At 42.6% G+C, this 27,446-nt stretch overlaps 5 protein-coding genes and 1 non-coding gene across 7 annotated transcripts; 1 reads left to right on the top strand and 5 right to left on the bottom strand.

Moving 5' to 3' along the window:
• Positions 1 to 1,383: 1,383 nt before the first annotated feature.
• On the bottom strand, positions 1,384 to 4,767 carry LOC139302607 (alpha-1-antiproteinase-like). The gene is made up of 4 exons (XM_070926310.1): positions 4,191 to 4,767; positions 3,270 to 3,537; positions 1,752 to 1,899; positions 1,384 to 1,572 (listed from the first exon to the last, which is right to left on the bottom strand). Exons 1-4 carry the CDS (start codon positions 4,765 to 4,767, stop codon positions 1,384 to 1,386), a joined length of 1,182 nt encoding a protein of 393 aa, XP_070782411.1.
• Positions 4,768 to 5,252: 485 nt separating this feature from the next.
• clmnb (calmin b) lies at positions 5,253 to 12,084 on the bottom strand. Its single transcript, XM_070926307.1, has 10 exons — positions 11,908 to 12,084; positions 11,418 to 11,479; positions 11,224 to 11,319; positions 10,615 to 10,704; positions 10,405 to 10,491; positions 10,060 to 10,286; positions 9,728 to 9,921; positions 9,300 to 9,382; positions 7,153 to 8,759; positions 5,253 to 6,051 (listed from the first exon to the last, which is right to left on the bottom strand). The coding sequence occupies exons 1-10, from the start codon at positions 11,984 to 11,986 to the stop codon at positions 5,925 to 5,927; spliced, it is 2,652 nt and encodes an 883-aa protein (XP_070782408.1). The 5' UTR covers positions 11,987 to 12,084; the 3' UTR covers positions 5,253 to 5,924.
• A 1,247-nt stretch (positions 12,085 to 13,331) lies between these two features.
• LOC139302745 (small Cajal body-specific RNA 13) lies at positions 13,332 to 13,608 on the bottom strand. Its single transcript, XR_011598919.1, has one exon. It is a non-coding gene; the product is annotated as a small Cajal body-specific RNA 13 (non-coding RNA).
• Positions 13,609 to 13,677: 69 nt separating this feature from the next.
• Positions 13,678 to 14,779, bottom strand: prkrip1 (PRKR interacting protein 1). The gene has a single exon (XM_070926002.1). It carries the CDS (start codon positions 14,777 to 14,779, stop codon positions 14,210 to 14,212), a length of 570 nt encoding a protein of 189 aa, XP_070782103.1. The 3' UTR covers positions 13,678 to 14,209.
• A 345-nt stretch (positions 14,780 to 15,124) lies between these two features.
• glrx5 (glutaredoxin 5 homolog (S. cerevisiae)) lies at positions 15,125 to 18,326 on the top strand. The gene is made up of 2 exons (XM_070925845.1): positions 15,125 to 15,507; positions 16,665 to 18,326. The coding sequence occupies exons 1-2, from the start codon at positions 15,210 to 15,212 to the stop codon at positions 16,835 to 16,837; spliced, it is 471 nt and encodes a 156-aa protein (XP_070781946.1). The 5' UTR covers positions 15,125 to 15,209; the 3' UTR covers positions 16,838 to 18,326.
• Positions 18,327 to 19,032: 706 nt separating this feature from the next.
• On the bottom strand, positions 19,033 to 27,075 carry ints9 (integrator complex subunit 9). Of its 2 annotated transcripts, XM_070925960.1 has the most exons (17): positions 27,067 to 27,075; positions 26,498 to 26,625; positions 26,333 to 26,393; positions 26,128 to 26,190; positions 25,729 to 25,868; positions 25,346 to 25,432; positions 24,982 to 25,102; positions 24,627 to 24,761; positions 24,053 to 24,164; positions 23,706 to 23,886; positions 22,981 to 23,041; positions 22,058 to 22,229; positions 21,842 to 21,966; positions 20,285 to 20,452; positions 19,881 to 19,979; positions 19,647 to 19,784; positions 19,033 to 19,291 (listed from the first exon to the last, which is right to left on the bottom strand). In XM_070925960.1, exons 1-17 carry the CDS (start codon positions 27,073 to 27,075, stop codon positions 19,115 to 19,117), a joined length of 1,977 nt encoding a protein of 658 aa, XP_070782061.1. In that variant the 3' UTR covers positions 19,033 to 19,114. The 2 variants fall into 2 exon arrangements, with proteins under 2 accessions (XP_070782061.1, XP_070782062.1); XM_070925961.1 differs by lacking the exon at positions 26,128 to 26,190.
• Positions 27,076 to 27,446: the final 371 nt, after the last annotated feature.

Raw genomic sequence — 27,446 nt, 5'->3', positions numbered from 1 at the left:
GATTTAAAGTTGAATTTTTTTTTATTCATTTAATTTTAATGGATTGGTATCAGTTAAAATAAGGTGTTTTGTCCACCTCAGCCTGCTAGTGTTGCAGCGCTGCTCTCTTTAATGACAGCCAAACTCTGCACTGCAAACATTTCATTGCACATGCATGTGTGTGAACGTGAAAAATGATTTGGTTGCACAGCTACTACAGTAAGGAGTGTGTTATCTCTAATTTATCTTTCTCTTTACGAAGGAGCACTGCACAAAACATTAAGCAAGCGACTTCTCATTTTTAGCCAGCACAGGCCGACGCTTTCAGCGGTTAAAATGACAATCGACACTGGCAGTAGGTCATGTCAGCTGTCACCCTGTAACTCCACCGTTTAATACCAACAGAGTGATGAGTCTTCTGCCTGGCTGATCGCCTCACATCAATTTCAGGAGTGGCATTCTTTCAGTTAAACTTTTGTTCATATTATATCAATAATTGAAGGCTAGATGTCCCCATCAGGGTTTTTTGGCCCTGATCCGAGTTCTGTAATATTGGGTATCTGCTGATACTGAGTCTTTAGGGTCATCTTGGGATTTATTCAGGTTCAGCTGACCAATTGTAATAATTCTGTCATGTTGAAAGGCTAAAGCAGATGGCGGTCTGTCGGGCATGACAGAGTGAGGGGCAGCAGTTCCTTTAGGGGTGTAGTAATGGATGCAAAAATGCCCTTAAACATCCTTTTGCATAATGGTACTTCTGCCATTCCACCAGTCAACTATGTTGCATCAGTTAGGTTCTCCAACAGAACAGATCTGTTGTCCTATTCATCAATTTATCCTCTGTTCATCATCTCCTCAATGAGCTAAATATCATCACATGTCCACAAAGCTATCTGATGCTGAGGTCACAATTTGCCACGGTCCCGTTTTCCTTTTGGGATTGGCGAATAAGCCTAGATGTTCTTGCAAAGCTATTTCCGATAATTGCATGAGAGGATAAAGAGATGTTACAGGAGGAAATGGGGTGCGGAGTGAAAAAAAATGACAAAAGAGAAAATGGTTTTGTAATGGAAGAAAAGTATTTTATGTTTTTGCAAGAATAGCTGAGATTCAGTCACAGGGATAAATTGCCACCATTTCAATGTCTTGTCATCATTTTGTGAAAAAGGAGAAATAAACGATAAATCATCCTGTAATGTTTGGAAAACTGGAGGTAAAACAAAACACTCTGCAACTACAGTGAAGGTGCTTGAAATGCATTACCCCCAAACGATATGCCATACTATTGGGAAAAATACAAATCAAAGCTGTGTAAGTGAATATAAGTGATGTAAGTGAATGCAGTATTATATCAATTGCAAAAGAAAAAGAGAACCAGAAGGAGAGTGTAATGTTCACTCCAGTCTAGACGTCTGTAGGATCAATAATTCTCCCTATGAGCAGGACGAGCCCTGTGAGATCGTCATAGATTATGAGCATGAATGGTCTGTTAAAGGTAATTCTCGGGGGAACAGAGAAGTCCAGCGTGATGTCAGGCCTCCCCCCATCTTCTGACTTGGTCTCTTCCACCTCCAGCATAACCTCATGAAGAGCCTGAATGTAATGGCACAGAGACAGGAGTGAGTGAGAGGACAGATAGAAAGAGAATAAAGAGAGTGAATTTCCAATGTGTAATATGTTCCTCAGAGGTCGCAACCAAGTGCTTCTGCCTGGTGGTTTCATGGCACTCCATTCTGACAAAGTAAAATAGGACATTTTGGTTCGCTCTTAACCTTGACAAGTTTCACAGACTTCTTCTGCGATATTCCTGAGAAGTCGGCTGAGTCTGAGAAAATGGATGAGACCCCAGAGTTCCTCAGGAGGCTTTCTAAACTGTAGGATTTCCTTAGTTGGAACTTCGGGAAAAGGATTTCTGCCCGCCTGTGAAAACAACAATCAATGTGTGAATAGATTTGCTCTAAGTTGTCTTGTTACAACTTGTGGGACCCGTCCATTGCAGGCTCCCACTCACTGATGCACAGAGAGCAGCAATTATTGCTGACTTAGAATCTACTCAGCATCATTCATCATGCTACAGAACAACAGAAAGCGAGTGACTACAGGGGAGCGGCTGCCATGACATGGATCAATATACTGTACACTCAGGGAAAAGCAAGCACACTATATAAAGGGCACATACTGTACACGGACACACTAAAACCCTTGTTGGTTTATGCATTGTTTGGTGGTTGATGCAACAGAAAATCATTTTCTCACTTCTCTTGCCCTTGCAGTGTCTAGCCATGCTTTACATGTCTAGGATTTGAGATATTCATCTCCAACGTTTATGCCTCCATCCAATACAACGGAGGTGAAAGACATATAAACAGTGTATTGATTACTCTGGGTGACGGACCTCACTGAGTATGTGTCTATGTGTTTTTATAGGGACTATTTCTCAGGAACAATGTAGTTCTAAAGAGTACTATGCAGGGCAATTGGGACACTAGTCACCTTTCCATCCAAGTTTTTGGCAAAAGTGGGAATAAAAAATGGGAATAAATGCAAATTTGCATCTGCTATCCTCATGCAAATGTCAGGAGTTGGTTCATTGAGATAAACAGTTGGTGGCGCTAATTCTCCTTTCGGGTGCCAATATATTGCAGAAGAAGAGGGTGCAACGAGATGACGTGATTTAAAAAAACGGCCTGTCAAACCTTAAATGAACGAAAACGAAGTGGGAAACTTGATGGAAACATTGCATTGTTTGTTTCATGTTGTTTGTTTCTCCTCATGAAAACCGATGGATGGAAACGCAGTTGCTGCCTCTAGAAATGCAATGCTGTGGAACTTTTAAAATGTTAACATTTTCAATGTTGTGAGAACCACAAACAAAATCCCATTCACCTCCATTGAATTGGGCTAAGAACAGAAATCTAAAAGACAGATATCTTGAAACCAGGACACATAAAAACAATCTGCATCACCAGATACCACCGGGGTTAAATGGGATATTTGGGTGTAATTAATTGTATTTTGGGTGAACCACCCCTTAAATTTTTGCCTTTCTAGCTTTACAATCACTGTATTTTCCAAACAACTCCTCCTGGCCTCCTCTTGAAGCTTCTTTTCTGAATTCACTTCGGTCAGAAATGGATGCAATTCAAATAGCAATGTAAAATGTAAATGAAATTATGTCATATTTACTCGTCCTTGAAGCTCCTGACACAAAAGTCCATGCAAGCAGTCAGGGAAACATGTGAGGGAGAAGGTAGCCTGACATTTTGAGGTTTGCACCTCGTTTCACTTACCCCGGCTTCAGGTTGCTGAGCCAAAAACTCATGCGGCTGTCAGAGAGGCAGTCCTCCAGGGGCTGCAGCTCGGCTTTAGGGAGCAGGAGCAGTGAGGCCAGGCGCTCCGACTGGGCCAGCCGCACCACTGTGGCCGAGCAGTTGGTGTCATATAGCATCATCACCTCCGAGGTGTCGTCCCTGAACATCATGGCAACCTCCACGCTGGTCGTGGCATTCAGCTGGAAGCTCCGTGGCACTGTGTGGCGGCGCTCAAACGGTTGGCGACCTGATTTATGTGTCATTAATAAAGGGAACAGGTTACGGATGAAATACAAAAAATGAATTTGGAAAAGATAGAGTTTTCATGCCTATAAAAAAGCACCCGCTGTGTGAATTTACTACCACCAACTGTGGTAGTGAGCATCTGCTAAGAACAATGGCTAATGAAAAAGCAGGTGCTCAGTATGCTATGCTGTGGGTGATATTGTCCTGACACAATGAGTACATATTGGAAGTGTACTGACATTACTTTTTCTAATTTAGCTGGAATTCATTTTCATTTAAGCTTCCACTTGATCATGTTTTTGAAGATGTACGTTTCTTTTTGCAAAGCATCTGTCTGATTGTTTATACCCTTAATGTACAAGAATACTTCCCAACCTTGTGTTGAGAATATGAATAAGCATGTACACAAACCGCATCACCAATGCAACAAGAAGCTACCTTTGAAATACACATAATTGTTAAGTTCAAGTTTGTCAGAGGCTTTCAAGTCTTTCGCCAACGTCTCAAAGCTGATGTTGGAGGCGGAGGGTCCGGTGTGCTGAGGCCCGGACAAAAAACTATCGTAGTCTAGTGAGGGTTTTCCATCAATATGTAGGCTGCTCCACACTCTTAACTGACCCCCAGGGTGAAACCCATTCTCATTTCCAGTCCTACCCTCTGTCCCATCATCTACATCAGCTCTGTTTCCAGCATCTGCCCCTCCAATTTCCACCCCTGCTGTGGCCCCGATCTCAGCTTCAGTTCCTGCTCCAGCCTCAGACTCTGCCCTTTGAACCCCACCTCCAACCCCTCCCTCCTGGAGAGTGAGGCAATGTTGCAGATCTGTAAGAGCAGATATGGTGGCCTCCACGCTCTGCTCTGTAGAGTTGGCTGAGAGCCCAAGGGCCTCCAGGGCCTGGCTCCGACTCCCGGACCCAGACACTCGGGACAGCAGGGCCAGAGCTGACACCAGGCCCAAGGGCGAGAACAAGATGTTGTGCTGCTGCTGCTGCTGCTGCTGGACCCCGGGCTCAGCAGTGGTTCTGGTGGCCAGGTCATGGTAAGGTTCAAAGGCCAAGGCCGTGTTTAGGGCTGATGTGTTGAGCTGCTGCTGCTGGTTGACCTCTTGTTCCCTTCGCAGAGGCCTGCTGAAGTGCTTCTCAGGCTTCTCTGGTAGAACCGACCCATCTGCTGTGTAACCCGTTAGCAATACTAGCACTGTTAGACATGTAAAACTAAACATAACAGACATCATCGCTTCTTCTCTCACCATCCTGGCTTGGCCTGATTCAGAGACGCTGCAGGTTGATCTCACATAAGACCGGCCAAACTCCAGCTTTGGGGAAGTGTTGTTCTTGTGGCTTGGTGCGGGGGCAGCGGTGGTGTTGAAAGTATATCGATCTCTGGGGCTGAGCTTTTGACCCGTGGGTTGAGCTCCAAGCAAACAATGGCGCCATGTTTTTTTGGTTTCTTAGAATTTCAGCAGCAATGAATATGTGTGTGTGTGTGTGTGTGTGTGTGTGTGTGTGTGACTGTGTGTGTGTGTGTGGTGGACAGTGAGAACAGGGCATACTCAATCCCCCCTTTAATACACATTAAGGTAAACATGGATTTTGAACACTTATGCAACTGATGCATACTTAAGTTTTGATCTAGTTTCAGTGTGTACACACTGGCATTCCAACAAAGACACTACACATGTATTATTCTATGTCGTGGAAAGGACCAGAAGATATATGACGCAGAGCAAGTATCTGGTTTTATTATTTAGATCTCATAGTCACATTGTTGACAAGCTTTAACTAGCATACAGTATCTGAGAGGAAAACAACAAAACAGTATACATTCTGAGCCACAAGTGACACAGTGAGAGTCTGCGAAATGTCAAAGTGCTTAATCTCAGCATGTCAATGCAGCTTCTAATTAAACAGCAGGTCACATGGGATTCACAGCAGTCAACAGAATGCTGTAAAGACGGTCTGTTGCGTGAGACAGTTGCTGCTGTGATGCTGCGATGCCACCATGTGGTTGATAACGTCAACTGAAATTGAAAGGAGTATTTCTGCCAGAAATATAAATCAAGTAAACAGAGCATTTTGGACATGCATTCAGCAAAAACACCTCACAAACCAATGTGTAATAATTTGTGTATTGTAAGGCCAAGTAGCTGAAAGAATGTGTAACAATGGGGATAACAGCATTATGTGTTTATCTGAAACTATAGCCAGAAAAATGACAAATTATCTCTGTTGGCAGCAAGAAGCAAACATAATCATTAAATGTTGCCTTGAGGGAAATTTGGTGACACAGATAAAGAGTCAGCCAAGCCTTAAGTGTCCCTGTTTGGCTCATTAGTGGAAACTGGGCTAATAAGCGTGTCTTAATAAGAAGAGTACACTGCAGGGGGACTCAGAGGTACATATGAGGAAGGATGAAGCAGCAGTAGAGCAGGATCCACAGGACCAAGAGCATTTCCAGCTCTAATGGGGTTATGTCACAAGAGGCTGCAAAAGACTGAAGAGTGAATCCTCCCTCTCTGTTGGAAAGTAGATAAAACACAGAGTTAGATTCCGACGAAAATAAGGCACTTTGCATTCATATTTATTAAGAAGAAATAGAAGTTACATTAAAGTAATAAGACCAAACACAGATAAAAATGTAATTATCTGTATAGTCTTTGTAAATGAATTGACCATTGACTGACCTGCAATAGTTTAATCGTTGTTAAAGTTGACGCGGTGTGCTTGGGGCTGCAGTAAGAGCGATATTATATATACAGATACAGAGACATACAGAGTTTGGAGCAGGGTGTCTTTTTTTGCAAAACCAAAATCAAATGAGCAAAAGTGTAAGAAAAAAGTGTAGCATACTACCTACAGTAGTAACCTAGCATTGTTTCCAAAGGCAAGGGGCATATTAACTAGTTAACTACATTATTTTGTGTATCAGAGTTTATACTAACTCTGTCCTGCTCTTTATTTGGTTTGGGGAAGTTTACACTCCAGCAACTCCAGCCAAACTTGTATTAGATAAGGTACGTTTAGTCCTTTTCTCTTGTCAAAGGGAAGCCTACTGCTTCACGATTTGCGCATTAAAGCGTAAATCTAGTATGTTTTTCTATAGTAAGCATTAAAACCATCCAAGGGTTATGTTAGAGAGACTAACATTTTAATTACATTTTAAGTCATAATACTGTACATTGAAATAAAAACCTTTATTTTCTTGTCTTCCATGGATCATCAGCTGGCAGAGATGCTGACTTTTTGCCTGTGACAGTTTTAGCCTCAGTCTTTTAACATTAGCCATTCTGCGCATATTGAGGCCATTTTTACAGGGTGTTATTAAAAGGTCAGCTTGAGACAGAGGCTTCAACCACCTCACAGAGTTTCAGCGTTAGCTTTATCTTACGCTAGCTAGTTACAGCTGATATAATCTGCTGGCGTCAGTCGTCATTTCAGCCGACAAAATCTACAGTCATCAGCTAGAAGTGAGAGGCCTGCGTCTGTTTACTCCTGTGGGATATTAAAGACCCATTGTTCAATTTACCACCGTTATTGTTGTAAACTACATATGTGCCATGCTGAATTGGAAAGTTTGACATAGATTGTTCTCACAAATCACAAATGCCATGACCTACCTGAATGACTGAGTTGCACTGCAGGCAGGAGTCCAACTGTTGTCACCACCATGGACGTTAACACCTCCATTAGTGCCATTTATGGGGGTACTTTTACCAGGATGTTCTTTTGTTGTTGCCCTCTTGTCAGTCAGTTTACGTCTCTTAATCTTTAGCTCCCTGTCTTTCCCCTCTGCTGTTATAACTGCCTCAAAATCCATTGAATTCATGACTTCATCACTGTATTCTTCTTTATCTTTACCGGTTAAATGTTCCATTTTGGGGGCATTGTCTTTCCTGTCCCTTTCTTCTTCTGTGTTAATTCTACTTTCTCCTGCTCCTCTGACTTCATATACAGCCTCGTCTATTAATATTTTTTCATTTACTCCTACCTTAAAACTTTCTAAACTCACAACACTTTGCTGATTTCCCCTCTCTTCCTCATTCACGTAATGCTTTTCCTCTTTTTCTTTCCCGAACTGTCTGTCCTGACCTTCCTCAAATGTCGTCATATTTTCTTCCTCCTCTTCTTCGTCTACCACTCTCTTCTCACTCCCTTGTCCACATTTTTCAATGAGGCCTTGTTCAGTCTCTTCTTCAACCTCTTTCTTCCAAATAGCCACTTCAAAAAGCTTTGTTTTCTTTATTTCATCTGCCAGAGCCTCTATTTGATCATATCCATGCATCATCAATCTAGCATTTTCTGTCTTCTCCTCCTTCTTCTCTTCCTCGCAATAATCACCATCATTATTACTCTGTCCTCCAACAACTCTCTCCTCTTCACGTTCCTCTCTGCTTCTCTTTTCTTCCTCTGTCACCATGTCAAACACAGCTCTATTGTTTACCATCTCTCTGGAACTACAATCATTTTCCATGACATTTTGAGTGTTTAACTGAGCCCTGGCTTCCGATTCAACATTTTGTGCAAATGAGCCTTCTTGATGTTTACATCCACTGCCGTACGTCCCACATACTTCCAGATGTTTTGACTCTTCAGTCTGCTGTCCATTCAGGGACATTTCTTCTGCTGTTTCCTCTTCAACCCTTGGTACTTGTCTTTTCAGCTGATTATATGGTTGAAAAACCTCTTTATTCAGATCCAGGATGTAGCTGTAGGCCTCCTCCTCATCTGAGTCCAGTGCTGACAAGCTGTAGATTCCTTCCTCAGAGCTCAAAGAAAAGTGACTTTCATCCACTCTTGGCTTGCTGTAGCCCTGATCCGCAGACACTTTCTCCATCCATGATCGGATCTCCTGGCTGACTACACTTGCGTCCAGCGGACTGGGGGGCTGTAAAACACTTCGACGCCTGCTTTTCGTTTTGTTGAATGGTGAGGCGGCAGCACTGCCTGCGGGTTGTTCAGTGATGCTTTGGCTACAACAGGATGAAACAATTTCACCGGTGCTGGTGGAGAGGTCAGGGGTAATTGCTCCTTTTGTGTGAAGCGAGGTGGCACGGGGGCTCCCTGAGGGTCTTTTGGCCCACCGTTTCCACAGTAGCTGCTCGCTGCTCTTTTCCAAGCCTATGAGCAAAGCTTGCGCTTCTGGGTCATCAGCTGGGGTCTCTCCAGAGCTGACTGACTCAAGTGATCCGAAATTTGGGATCTCAGGAACTTCTGTTGTATGATCCTGTAATATAGAGTTTCTGAGTGTTAGTTACATGATACCCCTGAAATAATGCCCAGAAAGAAGTATGTTTGGTAGTGAATTAACTTCACTGGGAAATAAGCTTATTTGCGTTTTTTCCCCAAGTAAAAAAGCAAATAACCTGTGCATTAAATACTAAGCTACAGCCAGCAGTCAGTTAGCCAAGCTCTGCAGAAAGACTGGAAACGTGGAAAATAGCTAGCCAGGCTCTGTCCGAAGGTATAAAATCCACCTACCAGCGCCTCTAAAGCTCACTAAAAGACTTGTTATAACTCCTCTGTTTAATTGGTACAAAAACCTTCCATCTTTACTGCACCCAGCCAAGACATAGTCCCACTCATAAACTGCGGTAAAACACAACCCAATTGTTTTTTCACTTTGGTTTTTAAACAAGCGAGATATAATGTTTTAATTAGAGGTGTTAGTTTTTAAACTAAACTAAGCTAAGCTAAGCTAACCCATGGCTGGCACTCAGCAAGAAAGTGAAAAGCAATAATGTTGAACTATTCAAGCCGTTCTGACCTCATCTACGCCTGAACAATGCTCCAGGAACATAGACACATAGGTGATGATGGACCGCTCATCTGGTGAAGTGCATGACACATCTGCGGAAAGATGACAGTTTTCACATATCAGCAGGGCAGACTGTTACTATGGAGACCATCCTGCTGTTGGAGGATCCAGTTCGAGCCTCTATGTGATCCTGAAGATACAATAAAATTGACTGCTGCAGCTAATTTCTAGCAAGGTCAACTTCTAAATTGGTCTGCAATGAGACAAGTGCTTCTTATTTACTCCTGCTGCGCTTTGATAGGAGGTATCATTACACTGTGGTGGGCCTCTAGCACCTACTTGCAGTGGTAGTACTATCAAGGTGAAGACGCAGAAACGTATTTCTCTTTGTGGAAAATGGATCAATGTGAGGCATTTTTTATTCAATAAGCTTTTACCTTCAGGCTCCAGCAGAGGTGGTATGTCCAAACTGTGATGGGCTATCATGAAGGCCAGCCGAATGTTTTCTCTTGGCTCTCTAGACAGGCACTCCCTCAGGTCAACCAAGGCTGGGTTTATGGACTTAATCATAGCTAGGAATGCCAGCCCACTCCTCCAGCTCTTCCCGAAGTCATGCACCTCCACCCCAAACCTGCAAATGTAAAATTGCATAATAGAAAAACATAACCTCATCACAGCTCACACATTTTGCTTCACTCATTGTGGTTGTGTAGGTATATCACTGGTTGTAGATGTTTTGATGACAAAAATGGATCTTTCTCAGACTCACTGTGAGATGCATCTTTGGACCCATTGCAGGAGAGTCTTGATTGCTTTCCCATGGTACTTTGGCTTTCTGGCAGCCTTTCTGCCTTTGCTTGGCAGGGTCTTGCAGGAGTAGCTGCCAATGTCATTTGGCTTGGGCACGAGGTCAGTGGAAGAGGGGTAGCTGTTCATTGATAAGGAAGAGAGGCTAGAAGACAAATGCCTCTGGAGGCTTCCTGTCACCTCCTTTACCTGTATTAGATTAAAAAGAGCAGAGTGTATGTAAGGTCAGTGACAAAGACAAACGGCTGGGCAAGAAGTGAAATAAAACATTAAGACTAGAGTGATGGGTGACAGGAAAAAAATGTACCTGGAAATACAGGATGATGCTCCAGACAAGGTTAAGAACAACAGAAGGGATGCCATCAGCAATACCAGAGGCATCGATGCCAAGCAACTTCACCTGACAGGCAACAAGGAGGACACATCATCTGCAATCTTTTTCTTTTTTTTTCCGGATTTGAATGTAAATGTAATACATATCAAAATGATATCACTGTATTGACTTACAAGCAAACACACTCACATGTCTATCATCCAGGAAAGCCAGAGCCTTGGAAATGTTGTTCAGTCTGAAAATGCGGTGAGAAGACGACCTAAACCTGTAAAGCTAATATTAGAAATTACAAAAGGAATAGTTAGATATTTTGGGAAACACACTTGTTCACTTTCTTGCTGAGAGTTACATGAGAAGTTGATACCACTGTCATGTACGGCAAATATGAAGCTACAGCCAGCAGACGGTTAGCTTTGCGTAGCATAAAGACGGTTAGCTTTGCGTAGCATAAAGATGGGAAACGGGGGGGACAGGTCGCTTGGCTCTGTTCAAAAGTAACAAAAAGTTACTTATTTTGTTACCTTTTCTTTGTTTGAGCTTTAAAGGTTTTTGTTACCTTTGAACACAACCAAAGCTACGCTAAGCTAGCAGGCTGCTGGTTGTAGCTTCATATTTGCTGTACAGACATGAGAGTGGCATCCATCTGCAACCCTTGAAGAAACACAGTATTTTTAAATTGCGGTGCAAAGCTAATAAACTGAATTGGGCCAGAGGCTAATAACTTATTTGAATTATATTTTATTCTTCTTCTTGGTGACATCAAATTGGTCCACTGTATGGCTTGATTCTTACTAGTTTGCACCCAGACAGCTCCTCCAGCAGAGCCATCAGTATTCTGCCATCCTGAATGTCTGTGAACAGGTCGTGCACTTCAACTGGAGGATCGTGCTGGAAATAACAATTAAACCTTATTGATGAATGCATTTATTAGCTAAATAATAATAAAAAACAATGCTGCAGTAAAACCGCATTGATTTGTGCCTTACTCTCTGCAGAAACCCATTCATCCACCTGGTGAAGGTTCTCCTCTGCACTGCTTTCCTCTCATCTGGGGAAGAGAAAACAGGGACTTGGCACAGAAAGTACTGCAGTTTTCCAAATGAACACTATTACAAAATGTGTTGAATGCGATAAGCAGGAAGAGCCTGACAGAACAAGGGAAAGTGGTACATACAGACTGCAGAATATGAAGATATTTGAGATGAAAAACCTTTTAATCTCCGTTGTATGATATATTTTACATTGCAACACATGTCACAACAGAGTATTTTGGAAGCAAGTCATCAACCAGTTAAGAAATGTGTGATTAGGCAATCAGATGTCATTATGCCAAAGACACCTACTTGGAAAATGACTATAAGGAAATTCAGTTAAAGGAGGAAAAGACACACAAATGTTGTCTTACAATGTGTTCTGTTTTCAAAAGTACAGTAATGTCAGTATTAACCATCACCATAAGACAGTATTTCTTGTTACCTTGAGGCTGCTGCTCATGTTGATCACTGACCTCTCCCTCTGATTTCTTTTGAGAATCCCACTTGGCCTTGTCCTGCATTCTCATTTAACTTCAGTGACACTTCTTACTTATGATCCATTGCGGAGATAACACGGGAGAACAATTCAAAATGTCAAGCAATTAGAAGCGCGCTGAGGTTTCCCTACAGAATACGGATGAAGAAAAGGCGAAAGGAGGAAGCGTGTCTTGCCTGAACACGCTGAAACCTCCCAGGTGTTGATCAACCTCAGCCTCCACTCCCCCGACACAACTCAACCTGAATCCTATTGGCAGGCGCGGTTCATAAAGTCTGTGGAGGCAGTTGCATAAAGTCCTTACCCGTTAAAATGAAGGAATCAGCTGGGATCACTGTGTTAGGTTACAGGTTGTATGGTTTTCTAGCAGAAGCCTGTAATAAATCTTTCTGACTCTCATAACAGTGATTCACTGACAGAAACATGTTCGGCTCAGACTTGAGGAATGAATAGTCTGACTTTCACAACAGGAATGAACTGAAGTAGCCAAGGTTTTTACTGAAGTCATTTTTTCATTCTGGTTTTTCCTGGAACTGAAACTTTTTAGACTTGCAGCCCATCTAGGCTTCATCACCACTTACACCAGACTTTACAGAATGAGGCCTTTCAGGCATTTTATGGAAATGAGGGGGGAGAAAGATGGGGAACATGAAACAAACGCTGCAGACGTTGCAAGTCACTTAAGCAGGCATTCAGACCCAAAACAGTCCTGTGTTACAACAGCTCTGGGGCTGCGCTGGTGGGGGCGTGTTGTTTAAGGTAGTGGTGAGGTAGTGAAATACTATCCAGGAAGTCCAGTTGGAGTAAGATTCATTCATTTAAAGGCTTATCAGACGCCATAACACTGCACAACAGTTACCAATACTCCCAGACAGGATTTTACAACTCAAACAATTATTTTATCTTGCGGATCGCAAGGTAAACAGAAATATGTGCTTTATTTTACACGTTTACTCCTCATAAAGAGTACAGCCTAGTCCTGCTCTGTATGTAAAGTATTATTAAGGAACACAGAGGAAAATTTTCATTCACTTAAGAATATCTGTGGGAACCTAATCCTTCATTTGGCATCTTAATATGATGCATTGAAAAATGCTTTTCGCGGTGACCCACGTTACTACAGTTCTGTAGTATTCCTCAATTGACCTCAGGGAACTTGAATGCATCGTCTTCCATCAATGAACAGAATGAACGAGTGTCATTTATGAATCACAACACCTCAAGCTGAATGTATTTCAGAGCACAAATGCGAAGATGCAAATTAAAAGAGAATCATAAAATCAGATCAATGTGGAATATCAGCACATGAACTAAAAGACCAAAAACTGGACCAGAGGTCTCAATTGCTCTGCATGAAAAATTAAAAATTGTTATGTGACAGCTAACTGTGTCTGACAGGAAGAGCTTTCCCTGTTTCAAACAATATCTGGCCGTCTGCTTTTGTTCTACCTGCCTCAAGAAAGGTGATGGCTACGGAGCGAGACCATCACCACCGTGGAAAGCAGGAATCTGTCCAAGGAACATCGCACGTGAAACTCCTAACCCTCCAGGAGTCACGCCTTTCCATTCTTTGAGTTGCTTTCTGCAACCTTGTTGTGCCCACAAGCAATAGTCCTTGCAAGGAGCAGCTTCACAAGGCTGCAAAGACGGACAGTAACTACACCAAAAAAAACAGAATCTATCTAAAATGTGAAAAAACTGCATAACACCCGAATGTCCATGTATATTCTTATTTTTATTAAAACATTTCAAATATACCATTAATAAGGTAGAGAATTCCCAACAATTCATCAATCCAATCAGGTCAAAATTCAGAAAACTTGATCATACATTTTGGCGAGAGGCCCCTGAAGACGACACACCTGGCCCGATGGCTGAAACATGAAAACTACAAATACTTGAAGCGTCTCAACATGTCTCTTTTCCTACTGGGACACTGACCACCATCGTCTGCCTGAGATCATACACACTACAATCATACATGGGGGGGTTTCTGCCTATTAAAACTAGGCAGTCCATCCAGGTTTCTCTGGTGTTAAATGGTGAAACAGGGAGCACATTCTCTCGTATGGGGCTCTTAATCTGGTTCCAAATGTTTATTTGCTTATTTCAGAGGCTGTTATTTGATTCTGGTGTCCGTCTCCCCCACACCTTCATGATCAATCCCCCACAATGTCACCACCAAGGAGCATTAAAACCAGTTCCTGTCCAGTCCTGGCAGTCTGTGTTCATCACTCTGCAGGAGGCGTCATTTCTTTCCCATGATGAAGCTAGGAGCCTCGGCATCATCGTCAGCCTCTCTTTCCTCCTCCTTCTCCTCTTCTTTACTGCTGTCCGAGCTCTTGTCGCTGTCGTCTTCTTTCTTGTTGTTGGCCTCTAGTTTTGCCTTCTTTGCCGTCAGCTTTTTCTGCTTCAGCTTTTCCCGCTTCTTCCGGCGCTTCTCCGTTCTCTCGTCGGCTGCCTGTTTGTTTTGCTCCACCTTGTCCAGATATTCCAGGTCCTCGTTGTGCTTATCTGCCATCTTGTCCAGAAAGTCCTGCCTCTGGTACTCCCTGCGTCGGAGGTGCCGGTAAACGTGGAACTCCCCGCTGCCTGCACCGGCGCTGGAGCCCATCACATCTCGGACGAACTCGGGCGGAGCTCGCGGGTTCCATTCTTTCGGCCGGTCCGGGATGGGAGCGAGTTTATCCGGGTTCCGCATCAACCTCTCCAACTTCAGACGCTGTTCCTCCGCCGGTGTTTTAGCGATTATCAGAGGCTGAGCCTCTTTTCCTCCAGGTTTCCCCGGTTTGTTGTTCTTCTGCGTGTGCGCCGCCATCTTTCAAACCACCACCGTCTTCTTCTTCCTCTGTGTTCAAGTCGCCCCGGAAGTTCTTGAGGGCTTTTGTAACCTGGAAATAATTATTTTACTATATATATTTGCATTTTCCAAAGAACATAAAAAAGTGGTAGAGTATGTGACAATAGCTGTGGTGATGTTATTTAATTTTTTTATGAAATCGTCACTTTTGTGTGTGAAAGTGTAACTTGTGTAACTGATATAATTGACGCGTGGCTGTACCAATGGAGAATCAGATTAGAGTTTGTTTGGGCGCAGCTGTCCAATCAACGTCAACGTAGATCCTCCCCCTCCTCGCGAGCGTCAAGTGTGTCGACTCACGGGTTTGACTCCGGCTTGAAGAGAAGAAGGCGAGACAATTTCTAGAACATTTCCTCTCCTAGAATAAATATATAACTCATCAAAGACCATGAACAGTTTAATGAGATCTACTGCGAGGTGTCTGCGGTCGGGGGCGGCGGCGTATCTCCCCAGACAAGCCGACGGACGCGTGTGGTCGGCCTCGGCCCGGTTCCTGTGCGCGGCGGCGGACATCCAGAAAGACCTTGGTGAGATGGTGAAGAAGGACAAAGTGGTGGTGTTTATTAAGGGGACGCCGGCGCAGCCAATGTGCGGCTTCAGTAACGCCGTGGTTCAGATCCTCCGGATGCACGGGGTGGACGACTATGCTGCGTACAACGTGTTGGAGGACCAGGATCTCAGAGAAGGTGAGTGAACCGAGATAACCTGTTCATGACATGACAGCAACAGGGTGTCCCCTCTCAGATGAACTTGTTTACCTAAACTTCCTCACAATTAACAGTTGAAGTGTCGTGAGACGATGTGCTTGTAATTGGCCTCTTTGTTAACACTTCTTTCTTACTGGCACATTCAAACCAATGACCCTGGCCAACTAGTCTTTGAGTTTTTATCAGTGCTCTGCAGCAGGACCAAAGGGTGTGGTGCTTTTTTTTTTTTTTAAGTCAAACCACCATCAATGTGGACATGTCTTGTCTTTTACAGCTAATCCAGCCACAACTGGAAACCTGTTTAAAATAATGACGGCGCACACGTTTAGAATAAGGAAATGCTTTCTGCAGTTACATCAGCACTGACCTTTAAAGGGATTTTGTCAATTGAGGCTTATGTTGGAACAGCAGTGTAATGCCAACTGATGGCATACAGCATGCTGGTAGGCACAGACTCATTTCATTCCCACTTTCAGCTACTTTACATCTAATTAAGTGAAATGTCAGCACTGAGGCCTTTATTTGCCTCCCCAATTGAAATCCCACATCAATTGGAGTTTGGAGGAATGACACGTTATGAGTCAGTTTGTGAGGAATGCACTGTTGAAGTACTTCTTAAATGTGTTGCATAATGCTTTATTCAACAGGAAAAACACCCCTTATTCACACTTGTGTGAGTGTTCACGCATTATTCCAAGGTGGTTAGCCCCAGTGCTAACCTTGTAGTTCCACCATTTAAACAGCCAAAATGTCCTACTTTAGTTGTGTTACGTATTTGTAGCAGTTTGATACCAAGTGACACCCGATACTAACAGTGCACAGCTCCTATTAAGTTAGCTGAATTGATTGTATTAGTGTTAATATTGGATTTAATTTATATGCAACTGCAGCCCTTCTGGAAAAGTAGGAGATATTATCTGTGTCAGTATTTACAGTCTGAATTACAAGTTGGAGGCTGACGTGTGCGGTTTTAGGGGTGTTAAGAACAGGACACGTAACTGCTTTTAAACTGAAACGTACTTGCACTAAATTGTCATAGGTTAGTACTCCTCTCTTCTCTTAGCCTGACACCTGATATAGTGTATTGGTTTTAGTGTATTTCTGCCTCTGACACCGCCGCCCTCTGCCCTCAACAGGCGTCAAGCTCTTCTCCAACTGGCCCACAATCCCTCAGGTGTACTTCGACGGTGAGTTTGTGGGAGGCTGCGACATCCTGCTCCAGATGCACCAGAACGGAGATCTGGTGGAGGAGTTCAAGAAGCTGGGCATCAGCTCTGCACTGCTGAACGCTGAGAAAGAGTCCAAGTAGAGGGGCGAGCATAAACTTCAAACAGCTGACAAGACAGAGGACACATTTTATTAGGTTGGACCCCCCTCAATACTCATATAATAGCAGATAAATCAACTCTCTAGGCAGCCATGGGCAAAATTGACTGACCTTTCTGGACAGCAAGAGTGCAGATGGCAAGTGACAGGTGGCAGCACTGCATCCTGGAGGTTTACACTTTAACATGTTGCGCACCTGTAAACAGCTTGGAGTGCATTGCAGAGCTCCACACTGGGTTTATCAGAGTTTTTTTTTTTTTCGCTGATGAAAGCTGCCTGCTGCAGCCAAAATCTAGAAAACCAAAAAATAGTAAAGTTGCAGGTGAGAAAACCAAAACAATGACCAGAACACATGAAGGAAAAACTTTGATCTTTGTCCTTTTAGTTCCTACGTTTTGAACACTTTTCTATCATATCTCGAGCCACCAAATTCTGAGTACTATCCTAAAAAAATATATCGTAAGCATTAGGTATCCACACCAGCATGGTTGTCGGAATCACTGGCTTTTTGTGATGAATACAGTAACGGACATTCAACTGTAACGCCTCTGATGGAGAAATCATTTCACATCGAGGTTGGATTTCTACTGCCAGAGGGAGACGGCCGGTTCCCTCCCTGTGTTTTTAATTAGTTTACACAAGAAGGCTGACAACCTCTATCATCTTGTCAGCCCTCTAAACGCCCTGCTACCTCTGCTGTCCACAGTCTGTTTAAGCCTAAATGAGCCTTAGGGTGCACCTAAGTTAAGATCTTTATAAACACCAGGAAAAGATGTCGTCATGCTAGAAACCTTCCAAATGCACTGCCTGTGACTACAGTACACAGGAAGGAAGAACAAAGAGGGGACAACACTGATGTTTATACATTAGAGAGAAACAGGTTTATATTATGAACACACACCGGCTTTATTACATTTCTGACAAATTACGTCTCTTTTCTGAGTTCGCTTTTGTAGAGGAGGTAACGACCTCACTGACCTCGTCACACACATGCACTGTCAACATGATGGATCCAACACCGTCGTCCCTCATTTGTTCTTTCTGCCAGGAACCACATACACAATGTGTCCTCTCCATTTTAACGTCTACACCCGCTGAAACGCAACAAACACACCTTGATACCTTTTCTCTTTCTCTTGAAGATGGCTGATTGACAGCACATTCAGACAGACTGAACCAGTTATATTTAAAGTTTGTTGCGTCTGTCCGAGTCTGTGGTATTTGTTTGTCACTGAAGGAAAAGTATTTTTTTCTTTTTTTGTGTGGGGTGGAGAGTGTTTCTGATTTGAGTTCTCTCACTGAGCTTAAGAACCCCCTGACATTAATCAATCCTATATGTTCTTCCTGCTGCACACAGTTGTATTATCAAAGCAATGATTCTGTAGTACACTGTAACATATTGTTAATTTAACGCATATTATTGAATGTATTTTAGCTGCACGTAAACCCTGCACCAATTAAATATTTTGTGACACAAATAACAAGTGGTCTAGAGTTTTTATTTGTTTGTTTTGACAACAGTCAAAAACCCAAAGATATTCACTTAACTATCATATTTAACATGCTGGAACCAGTTATCATTTGGCATTTTTGCTTGAAAAATCAATCTTACTGATTGTTTGTTTCACCTCTAAATGGGACTACTCTCAATCAACAGTACAACGTCCTAACTGATGTACTGTGTTGATGTAAGATGTTTGATGGACCTTTGTCACGTTTCTATTCATGTGCCCAAAACGGAAGTAGCTTCATGGAATTCAGCCATTATTCATGTGATTGTTGAAACAGCCATAAGGTTTTTTTGGGTTTTTTTTTTTAAACAAGACCTTTTGACAAGTAGAAAAAGCACAGGTGGAAATAGAGGCGCACCGGATAGAGCAGTTCAGTTATAGCTGGAAACCTTTTGTACCAAATTAAAAGCACCTGACCAAGCCAGTTATGTGAAATGTAAATGACATTTAGCAGAGATAAGCCAGAGGAATTTACAGTATGTGGCTTTGACATTTTTCTGTTTCATTTATTACTTTCTCCTCTTTGGAAAACCAAAGCTCATGATGATTTCTGCATTTTCATTTACGCTTTACAAATATTTCTTTCCTTCCTGAATGAAGAGGTCAAGAAAGACTCACTGGGATGATCTTTAACTGTTTTATCTTTTAATACAAAATGCTATTTTACAAAATGTCACTGGACTTTACCAGTGTACCGCAAATGTTGCAATATTAAATATCAATAAAAGGAGACGAAGAGAGGATTCAGGTCAGAGTTTCTGCAGGAAGCGCAGCACCAGGTCTCGCAGTGTGGTACGCAGCGGCTCGTTGTTGTCACAGACAATGTGTGTGCCGTCCTCCTCCAGCTGAATCAGCGTGTCCTCCGCCTGCAGGTGCAGAATGTGTCCGTCTGCCGTCTCCTCCACTTTGACCTCTGTGATGCCATGCTGCAGGGGGACAAGACAAATGACAAATATAGATATAGCAACAAGATAAGATAAGATAATCCTTTATTAATCCTTCAGTGAAGGAATTTGCATTGTTATAGCAGCATACAGGATAGAGCGATAGCAGAGACATAAGTAAGAGAAATCCAGATAAAATAAATAAACAATGAAGACCGTTATAAAAAAACTACTAAAATTAAAAAAACTATAATTTACAAATTCACAGAACGAAAAATTTAAGGCTGCAGTCATCTCCTTTGGGAATACTAAAGCCACATCAGATGAGGACGACACGGGCTAAGTGCAAACATGAATTTTAACTACTGGCTGTTATAAAAACAATATTGAGGTTCACCTTTTGCAAAGTGGCCAGGAAAGCTTCCAGGGGCACAGCTCCACTCAGCAGGGGTTTGGGGGTCAGCACTACTGGAGGCTCCTCTATTACCCGCTTCCTCTTCTTGCTGGGGGGCACTGGAGGGGGTTTGGGCACCGACTGGCAACACAGGAGAGGGAAAAACTTCCGTTTGTTTTGCCAAAGTTACACAATAGTGTCCATATTTGCTACAAATGCCACAAGACATACGCTTACCTGTAGCGTGTGTTTGTTGTCCTTGGAGTGCAGCACTGCAGACACCGTTGCCAGGGAGATGCCAGGTTTAACCTCAGAGGGTACCAGGGAGTTGGCCAGCTAGGAACAGAAGAATCAGACGTTTGGACTTTGGCCATCTGTTCTCTGACAGGAGCTGGAATATTTTCATAATGCATTTCTCTTTAATTCTGACAGCTTTTTTTAAACACCATATGTCATTGCCTCCTACCAACACATGAGAGAATTTAAACTATGGACTCACCATCTGTTTCCGACCATACTGATTTTATCTTTTATTCAACGTGGAGTCTGTTAGATCCCTTTTAACCAGACAGGTTGAAGAAGAATATATTCATACCCACATGAGTTCAAGCTCCGCGAGCTACTGCTCTGATGGGACTCACCTCGGGCAGTATGTAGACACGCTCATAGCGCCGTCTGAAGGGCAGGTTGAGTACGGAGCAGCGCCTGTAGGGCATGGGAGGGGGCTGCAGCTCCAGCATCAGGTCAGAGCGGTGGGACTGGGTCAGCGGAGGCTGGGTGTACTGCTCTGGACACACCACATGGAGGGGCTGCAGGGAGAGAGGGGGGTGGGGGGACCGGAGACAGTGATCAACTCCTGATGGCTGAAACACACATTTGCTGCACCATGCTCTAAACTGAGCCTGCTTTTATTGAAGATAGACAGGACTTAACAGTTAGGAGTTAAACTTCTGTTTCTCTGTTGTTGGTAACTGGCATTGGAAGAGAAGGCGACGGAACGTAGAGTGTTTTAAATATTAACATGTTTTCCTTCTCATTGAAAATGAAACCAGTCAGCTACTTTGGCACATCTCACATGTCTTATAAGTCCTTATTTTAACCACAACATGATATTTGATAAGATGAGTCAATTTGCACTGACACAAAAACTAAATAAAAACATCAGGGATGGTCTATCAGGGATTGGAAGGAAAATCTCTATGCCCATGTCTTGTTAAGTCTTAATTATCCAATCAGACTGCATTGTTCAGAATTGGCTCAGCCATAAGACCTGTGGCTAACCGAAACTGTGCATGTCAAGCTGATGCAGCTCGTGAAACTGCAGTCGCATGACTCTTTTGGAGATGGAAATGATGCCTTTTTGGGAGCATGTGGAGGTTATTGCCCCGACATTAGCTTAGCTGCGGTTTTGCACGGGTTAAAACCTGTGTTGACTAGAACATCCACGTGGTAAATTAAACTCTGCTTCCTCAGAAGACACAATCAGATGCTGCGTATTGAAGAATAAGAGTCTACAGCCATGCTAGCGGCTCCGTGAGGTTGTACGTAGGGGTGTTTTGTGCAAAATGCTAACGTTAGCAAGGTTAAGGTTAAGCAGGTAATGTTTACCATGTTCACCATGCTAAACTGGTATTTTGCACTAAATGGTATCTGACCTGAATGGGGTCATAGTTTATTAACTGAAGTCCACTACATGCAAAGAGGACGTTTGGTTGACTAAATGAAGAGTTCAATGTGTTTCTGCAGCATTTCAGGACTGTTTGTTTCCCTCCTGCTGATCCAACATTGTTATGTTGTCTTGTTTGTGCCTTGCCTTTTAGCTTGTAGAATTGTCTCCATTCTCCTGTTTCACCCACAGGACTGCTACTGACTCAGTGATTGTTTGCTTGTTGCACAATTCTCCTCTTCCCAGTTTCATGTGTAAACAAAACAATCCCATGACGCAGCCATTTCAGAGCTAGACAAATAGAGTCATTCTAGTCATTATCTCACTCTGCTATTTGCCAATTCTCAAGATCCTCTTAAAAAAAATAAGATTCCCTCTATAAACTCCCTGTTATAACATCAATTCACGTAGGTGCAATCCATTTTCAGGCCACTTCTGCTTCTCTCTGTATTTGGTTGAGAAAAAGTGCTAAAAGTGCATTTACCATATTTATGAATGGGATGGCAACATGACAAAGCAGCGCTGAGCGTACCTGGACTTCCTTGAGCAGCTTTGACACTTGGTGGAAGTTGAGCCGCGTGTCAATGGGACAGTAAACGCACTTCATAGCCAGCGGCTGGTAGGGAGCCAAAGCATCCAGGTAAGAAAAGTCCGGCTCTGGTGGTGAGAAAGAAAAGTCACAGGATGACATCGTTTCAGCCATGTCTAGTGTATGATATAGGAGGGCTTGTAATACAGTTGTAGTTACCAGTAAAGATGATGGTGTTGAGGCTGGATTTGCCCCACAGCTCCATGAAGTGAACCACGTCCCCGAAGCGCAGAGAGGGGTGACCGGTGAACACCACACACGGCTGGCGGAACTCGCTGCTGAAGTCTCCGTGAATGCTGGGATAGTGCTTCAGCTTATTGGTTTGGATCAGCTGAAACAACAACGACACAGGAATTTGTAAGAGAGAAGTCTACACTATCGTTTTCCCCCTTCGATTTCCCCTCACTCATCAGCTCGAGACACAGAGGCTGGTCTAGAAGCAGAAGCAATACACAAAGTAATGATTCTTTACCGACACTTTGAGTGTGACCATGGCTGTGTTGTGAGGAGTATACATATATACAGTGATTTACGGAGGATGGCTTTCTTGCAATAAGTAGAGGAGGCGTGAAGACTGGAAGACTAAGATCAGATATAAATACTGATATACCAAATCACCATCTTCTGCTGTGACAGTACAGTAACATCAAGTGTTGTTCATTGTCCATTGTTACTTTTGTCCAAGAAATATGGAGAGTTTGTTTGAGGACGGTGACAGTGACCTGTTGACTGACTCAAAGAGTTTCCAGACTACATGGAAGAGCTGATTAACATAAAATGTAAATGACCTTCCAAATGTACTACCACACTGGTGCTGGGAAGGATTTTGACATGTAAGGCTGGACACAGAACTTTAATATACCTAGGGAAATTTGTGCATGCAAGAAAATTTTGCATTTGCATACTGACGTCACATAACTGCATATAGTTTGAGAAATCCTCTCCAAGCTCGTCACTGGCTTGCAGGGTCATTTCAGTGCTCATTTGCTTGCAGAAAATCAGGATTTCCAACGATCCACTAAATTTTCCTCTGAAATGCAGAGTTGTTCTTCACTAGAAGGAGCCACAGCAACAGGACTCACCTCGGCATGAGGGAATGGAGGCTCTGGGAGATACACCTTTGTTTGCTTGTTGTGGCAAAGCCTAAAATGATATGGAAAAAAAAAAGAAAAATCATAAACGTAGTAGTAAGAACAATCAAAAAGGTGGCTGAGAACAAGTACGGTAACAGGTGGCTATAATGAAACAGCCTTAGCCAATCAGCACAGCTGTAAACAAGCATTGTTTACAATCTGCTTTTGACTGTATTTCCTTTAAACTAACATTAAAATTTAGGTGAAAACACAGCTGTTTCACAGAAATGATGATGCTTTTGTCTGCCGCAATGCACCATTATGGGCAGAAAATTATAATCAGCAGACGCTGCTGCAGCCAACAACATTAATGTGTAATGAATTGCAGGCAACAAATGAAGCTCTCTTGAGCAACAATGTGTAAACTGAAGCCAACAAAATTAAGTGACTAATTAGTTTTTTCATACATATATATATATATTTTTTTTTTATCTAAATGTTTGTGTTTATTCCCTAAAGGTTTCTGAAATCCGAGCTCTCTGTCAAACAGCAACATAAAAATGGACACATTTGCATACATATTTTGCTACAAAACTAGAATTTGGTTTTATCTTCTAATCCCTCGCAAATTTCTATCATTTTATTTTCTTTCATTGCTGCTTTCTGTCTCCACACCGTACAATGACAGACTTCTGAAATAAGGAATAAGGACATTTGGATCAACAGCTCCTCACCATTCGGCAAAGATCTGAGAGAACTCCAGCGAGCTGTTGGCAACGGGCGAGATGAAGTAGAAGGGCGTGGTCCCCAGGTTGGCGCTCTCGATGAACTGGTACAGACACTCCAGCAGGTCGTATATCACCCCAGAGGAGTAGCACGGCACCAGCACGTTGCCTCCTGCTCGAATCGTCATGGCTACAGGCACAGGTGAATAATAAATACTAACATTAAAACACTCCAGAGACAATGCAACTCCTCAGTCACTTAAATAAAGGGAAGCATGACCGATTTAATGAGAAGAATTTACTTACATATGCTTTATATATGTATTATATATAATAAGGAGTCCATTTCACCCTACCAAGGTTGCTGCAGAATTCTCCCAGCATGCCGTCTGGGTTGGCGGTGGGCATCTGGGTGAGGCCTGTCAGAATCAGAACATCGCTGTTCTTAAGGGAGCTTTGGTCCATCGGCTGGGAGGAGAGAAGAAGAGATACTTTACGATTATCACCAGCACTGTGAAGAAGTTCCTAATAGAACACACAGCTAGTCTGTCAGTCACTTCACAAAGATCACTTTCCAATCAAATACTTTCCAGAGGACTGAAACAAGTGTTCAGTAATTTTCAAATTGTCAATTTCTCCCTTGTGCGTTACGCATTGCATCTTGGAATAAACACAAGATTTGCTCCACACAGTGGGTGTGAGCACAGAGGGAGTTTAAAAAATAACTGGCAAAAACTAAAAACTGAAATACAATAGGAGGGTTTGATTATATTTTCAGTTTGGAGACCATTAAAAGGATCTGGAATGTTAATATAAATGCATCTTACATACACAGACCTAAAGTCAAGCGAAACATTAGTATCCCATTCTTGCCCACTGCAGGTTTTTCCTCTGGCCCCATGTGTAGTTTCATCTAGCCTGTTGACCTACCTGCGGATGTGTGGTGAGGAGGGATGAACCGGACACATAGGAAACTTTCTCATGATGAGACTGGATGATCCAGTTGGAGCTACCCAACGAGTAACCAGAGCTTAAGGGGGAGACCTGTACAGCTCCAAACAACTCCTGGAGACAGACAGAAGTTTTCACTATGAGAACACAAACATATAAAAGATAACAGCTATTTTAGTAGTATCATTCATTCTGCACTAAAGTTTGTGCTTTGAGAGTTTATATACATTTATATTTTAACTTCACAAACTTTTTCACAGCGCATATGCAAAAACAGGGTCAGTATCAGCGTATGCTGACTGTGCAGACAGTCTAGCAGAAATGAGGTTCTCACCACTTTCTGTGAATAACCCACGAGCTGCACTTTGCTGAGGGCAGAGTTGACCTCCTGCATGCTGTAGCATCGCTTCCACGTCCACACGTCTACTGCATCCTTCAGCGGCCCGGGGAGCATTCTGCATAAAATTATATATTAATTTCATATTGTAGCATGCTAAAAGTAAAAATGAAACTGCATCACCAAAAAGAGCAAATGGAAACCAAAGGAAGACAAGATGAAAAGAAAGAGAGAAACACAGAAACACCACAGGTAAAAAGCTAGAATGAGATCGTATTGTCAAATTTTATATTTTATAATAAAATATATATTTTCCATTGGGACATTTTTTAAAGAAAGTTTTCCTCTTCAGTTTATCTACCTTTGTATTTCCTTATTTTTCCAGCAGGTGGCAGACTGGGCTTTGGGAACTCTCTCCATGAAGTTCACCAGTTCCTCCATCAACAGTCTGACAAAAATAACAGCATGAATCAGCATTTCTTAAATAACTAAAACCACAGCTAACGTCTCTCAGCTCACAATACAACATAGGCCAGACTTTAGTTGAGACGACATATTACTCTTTACATGTACAAACACAACATTATAATTTAAAAACACAGTTGTTTTAAACTTCTAGCCATCTCTTTTTACAAAAACACCTGATAAAAATTAGGAAAAACAGTAATAAGACAACATATATATTTTCCTTTAAATTAAAATAAAAACAATATGATGAAGTTTTCATCCCTTGTATCTCCCTACCGGCCAATCTGCAGGGTGGGTTCTGTGGCGTACACTGTCCCAGTGAAGCCTGTGTGTTCAGTGATGTAGGGCAGGGCCATCATACAGTGATAGTTGGAGATCAGGATGACATCAATGGTAGATAGATCCAGCAGTTCTCTCTGTGGTCAATATATAACAGGAAAGAAATATGCATTATTATTCTCAGTAGAACATTTACTATAATTTACATTTGAATTACTGATTGTGGAAGTAATAATAATAACTATGGCAATAGTGCATGACTGCATGACTAAACCAATTTAGTCATGCAGTCAAAGGGAAATTGACTGACACAACTAAACAGTGTCTCTTTATTAGGCTGCTCTCTCTGTTCCCTTTAGCTAAATATACAGTATGTGGGGTGGCTGGGTTTCCTACCTCAGGGAGACAGAACTCTGGTTGTGAGTCCACAAACACTCTTCCTGCACACTCCTTCAGCTCCTGGAAAGACGGAAAGAAATAGTTTGTTTACTTCTGTAGCCCTTCACACAGACAAAGCTTACTACCTTTACACTTTACAGACACACAGACAGAAACAGCTTTAGGTGATCGCACAAAGCAACACTCATTCAGCCTCTCATACCTTCTCCAAGTTTATTGTTCCATCCTTAGAGACCCAACCAGGTAGTTTGGAGAGTCTTGGGCTGAAAACAAATAAAAACAGACTCATGGTTCAGTACAATGGCAAGCCTACCACCCATAAATAAATAAATAAATAAAGACACTAATGCTGGTGTCAGTGACTCACCTGTGCACGAGGGGAAGGGGCAGGAAGTTGAGGACAGAGGTGGTGTCCAGCCCACAGTCCAGCATGATGGTGGTGGATTTGAACTTGAGAACATTGCAAGGCAATGTAGGATGACCAGACAGACAATACTGATAGACAAGGAAGGAAAGTCATTAGAGACACAAGTGGAAAAAGCTGTGCAAACAACATAATACACAACACATACAGCAGAAGCAGGATAATCAGAACCTCACATTTAGTAGTCTGTAGGTCAGTGTCAAAACACACACACACACACAGACAGACAGCTGTAACGTCAGTCTCATTGAAGGAACAAAACGCTCAATTTAATTAACCAATTGACTCAGTATTTGTCTTTCTCTGAGGATGGCACATATTAAATATTATACACAGCCTAGCTGTTATCTGCCTAGTTAACGTTAACCCCAGTGGATGAGACAGGACCAAACAGGGCTTCTAGCAGCTATGCTAACAGAGTAGCTATAACTAAAGATACCCTTGACGATTTAGTAACGCATTATTATAGTCAGCTGGCGTTGAGTTTTCTACTTTACAGCCCGTTTACTCACCAATTTCATTTTTAACACCGGCAACGACTGATAAATTAGTTTTTAGGTAGCCGGCTCTGCTAACACTGCATCTTTCTAGTGTTTTTCGGGAACTCGGCTCGTTTTGTTTCTATGACTTTTGCCCTCTACTGCCCCCTACAGAGGTGGAGTGTTTCTTAAGTCTCAGTAAATAGCTGGCAGGGCAAATGCGCTAAATACAGAACTAAACAGCACGTCTTTGTTTGTTTCTAACTGCCCTGAAAAGAGCACTGTGCCCCTCACGAAACATTAATAAAAATATAAATCAGAGCGTCGATGTTTGCTGTCAACAAATGCACGTGCCCATGGACTGCAGGGCTGTCAATCACATTCGCTGGCTTTAACCAGAGCCATACATATAT

The sequence above is a fragment of the Enoplosus armatus genome, chromosome 19 (assembly GCF_043641665.1).
Source record: "Enoplosus armatus isolate fEnoArm2 chromosome 19, fEnoArm2.hap1, whole genome shotgun sequence".
NCBI classification, from domain to species: domain Eukaryota; kingdom Metazoa; phylum Chordata; class Actinopteri; order Centrarchiformes; family Enoplosidae; genus Enoplosus; species Enoplosus armatus.
The sequence above is the reverse complement of the archived record's forward strand: the minus strand, read 5'-3'. Positions and strand labels throughout refer to the sequence as shown.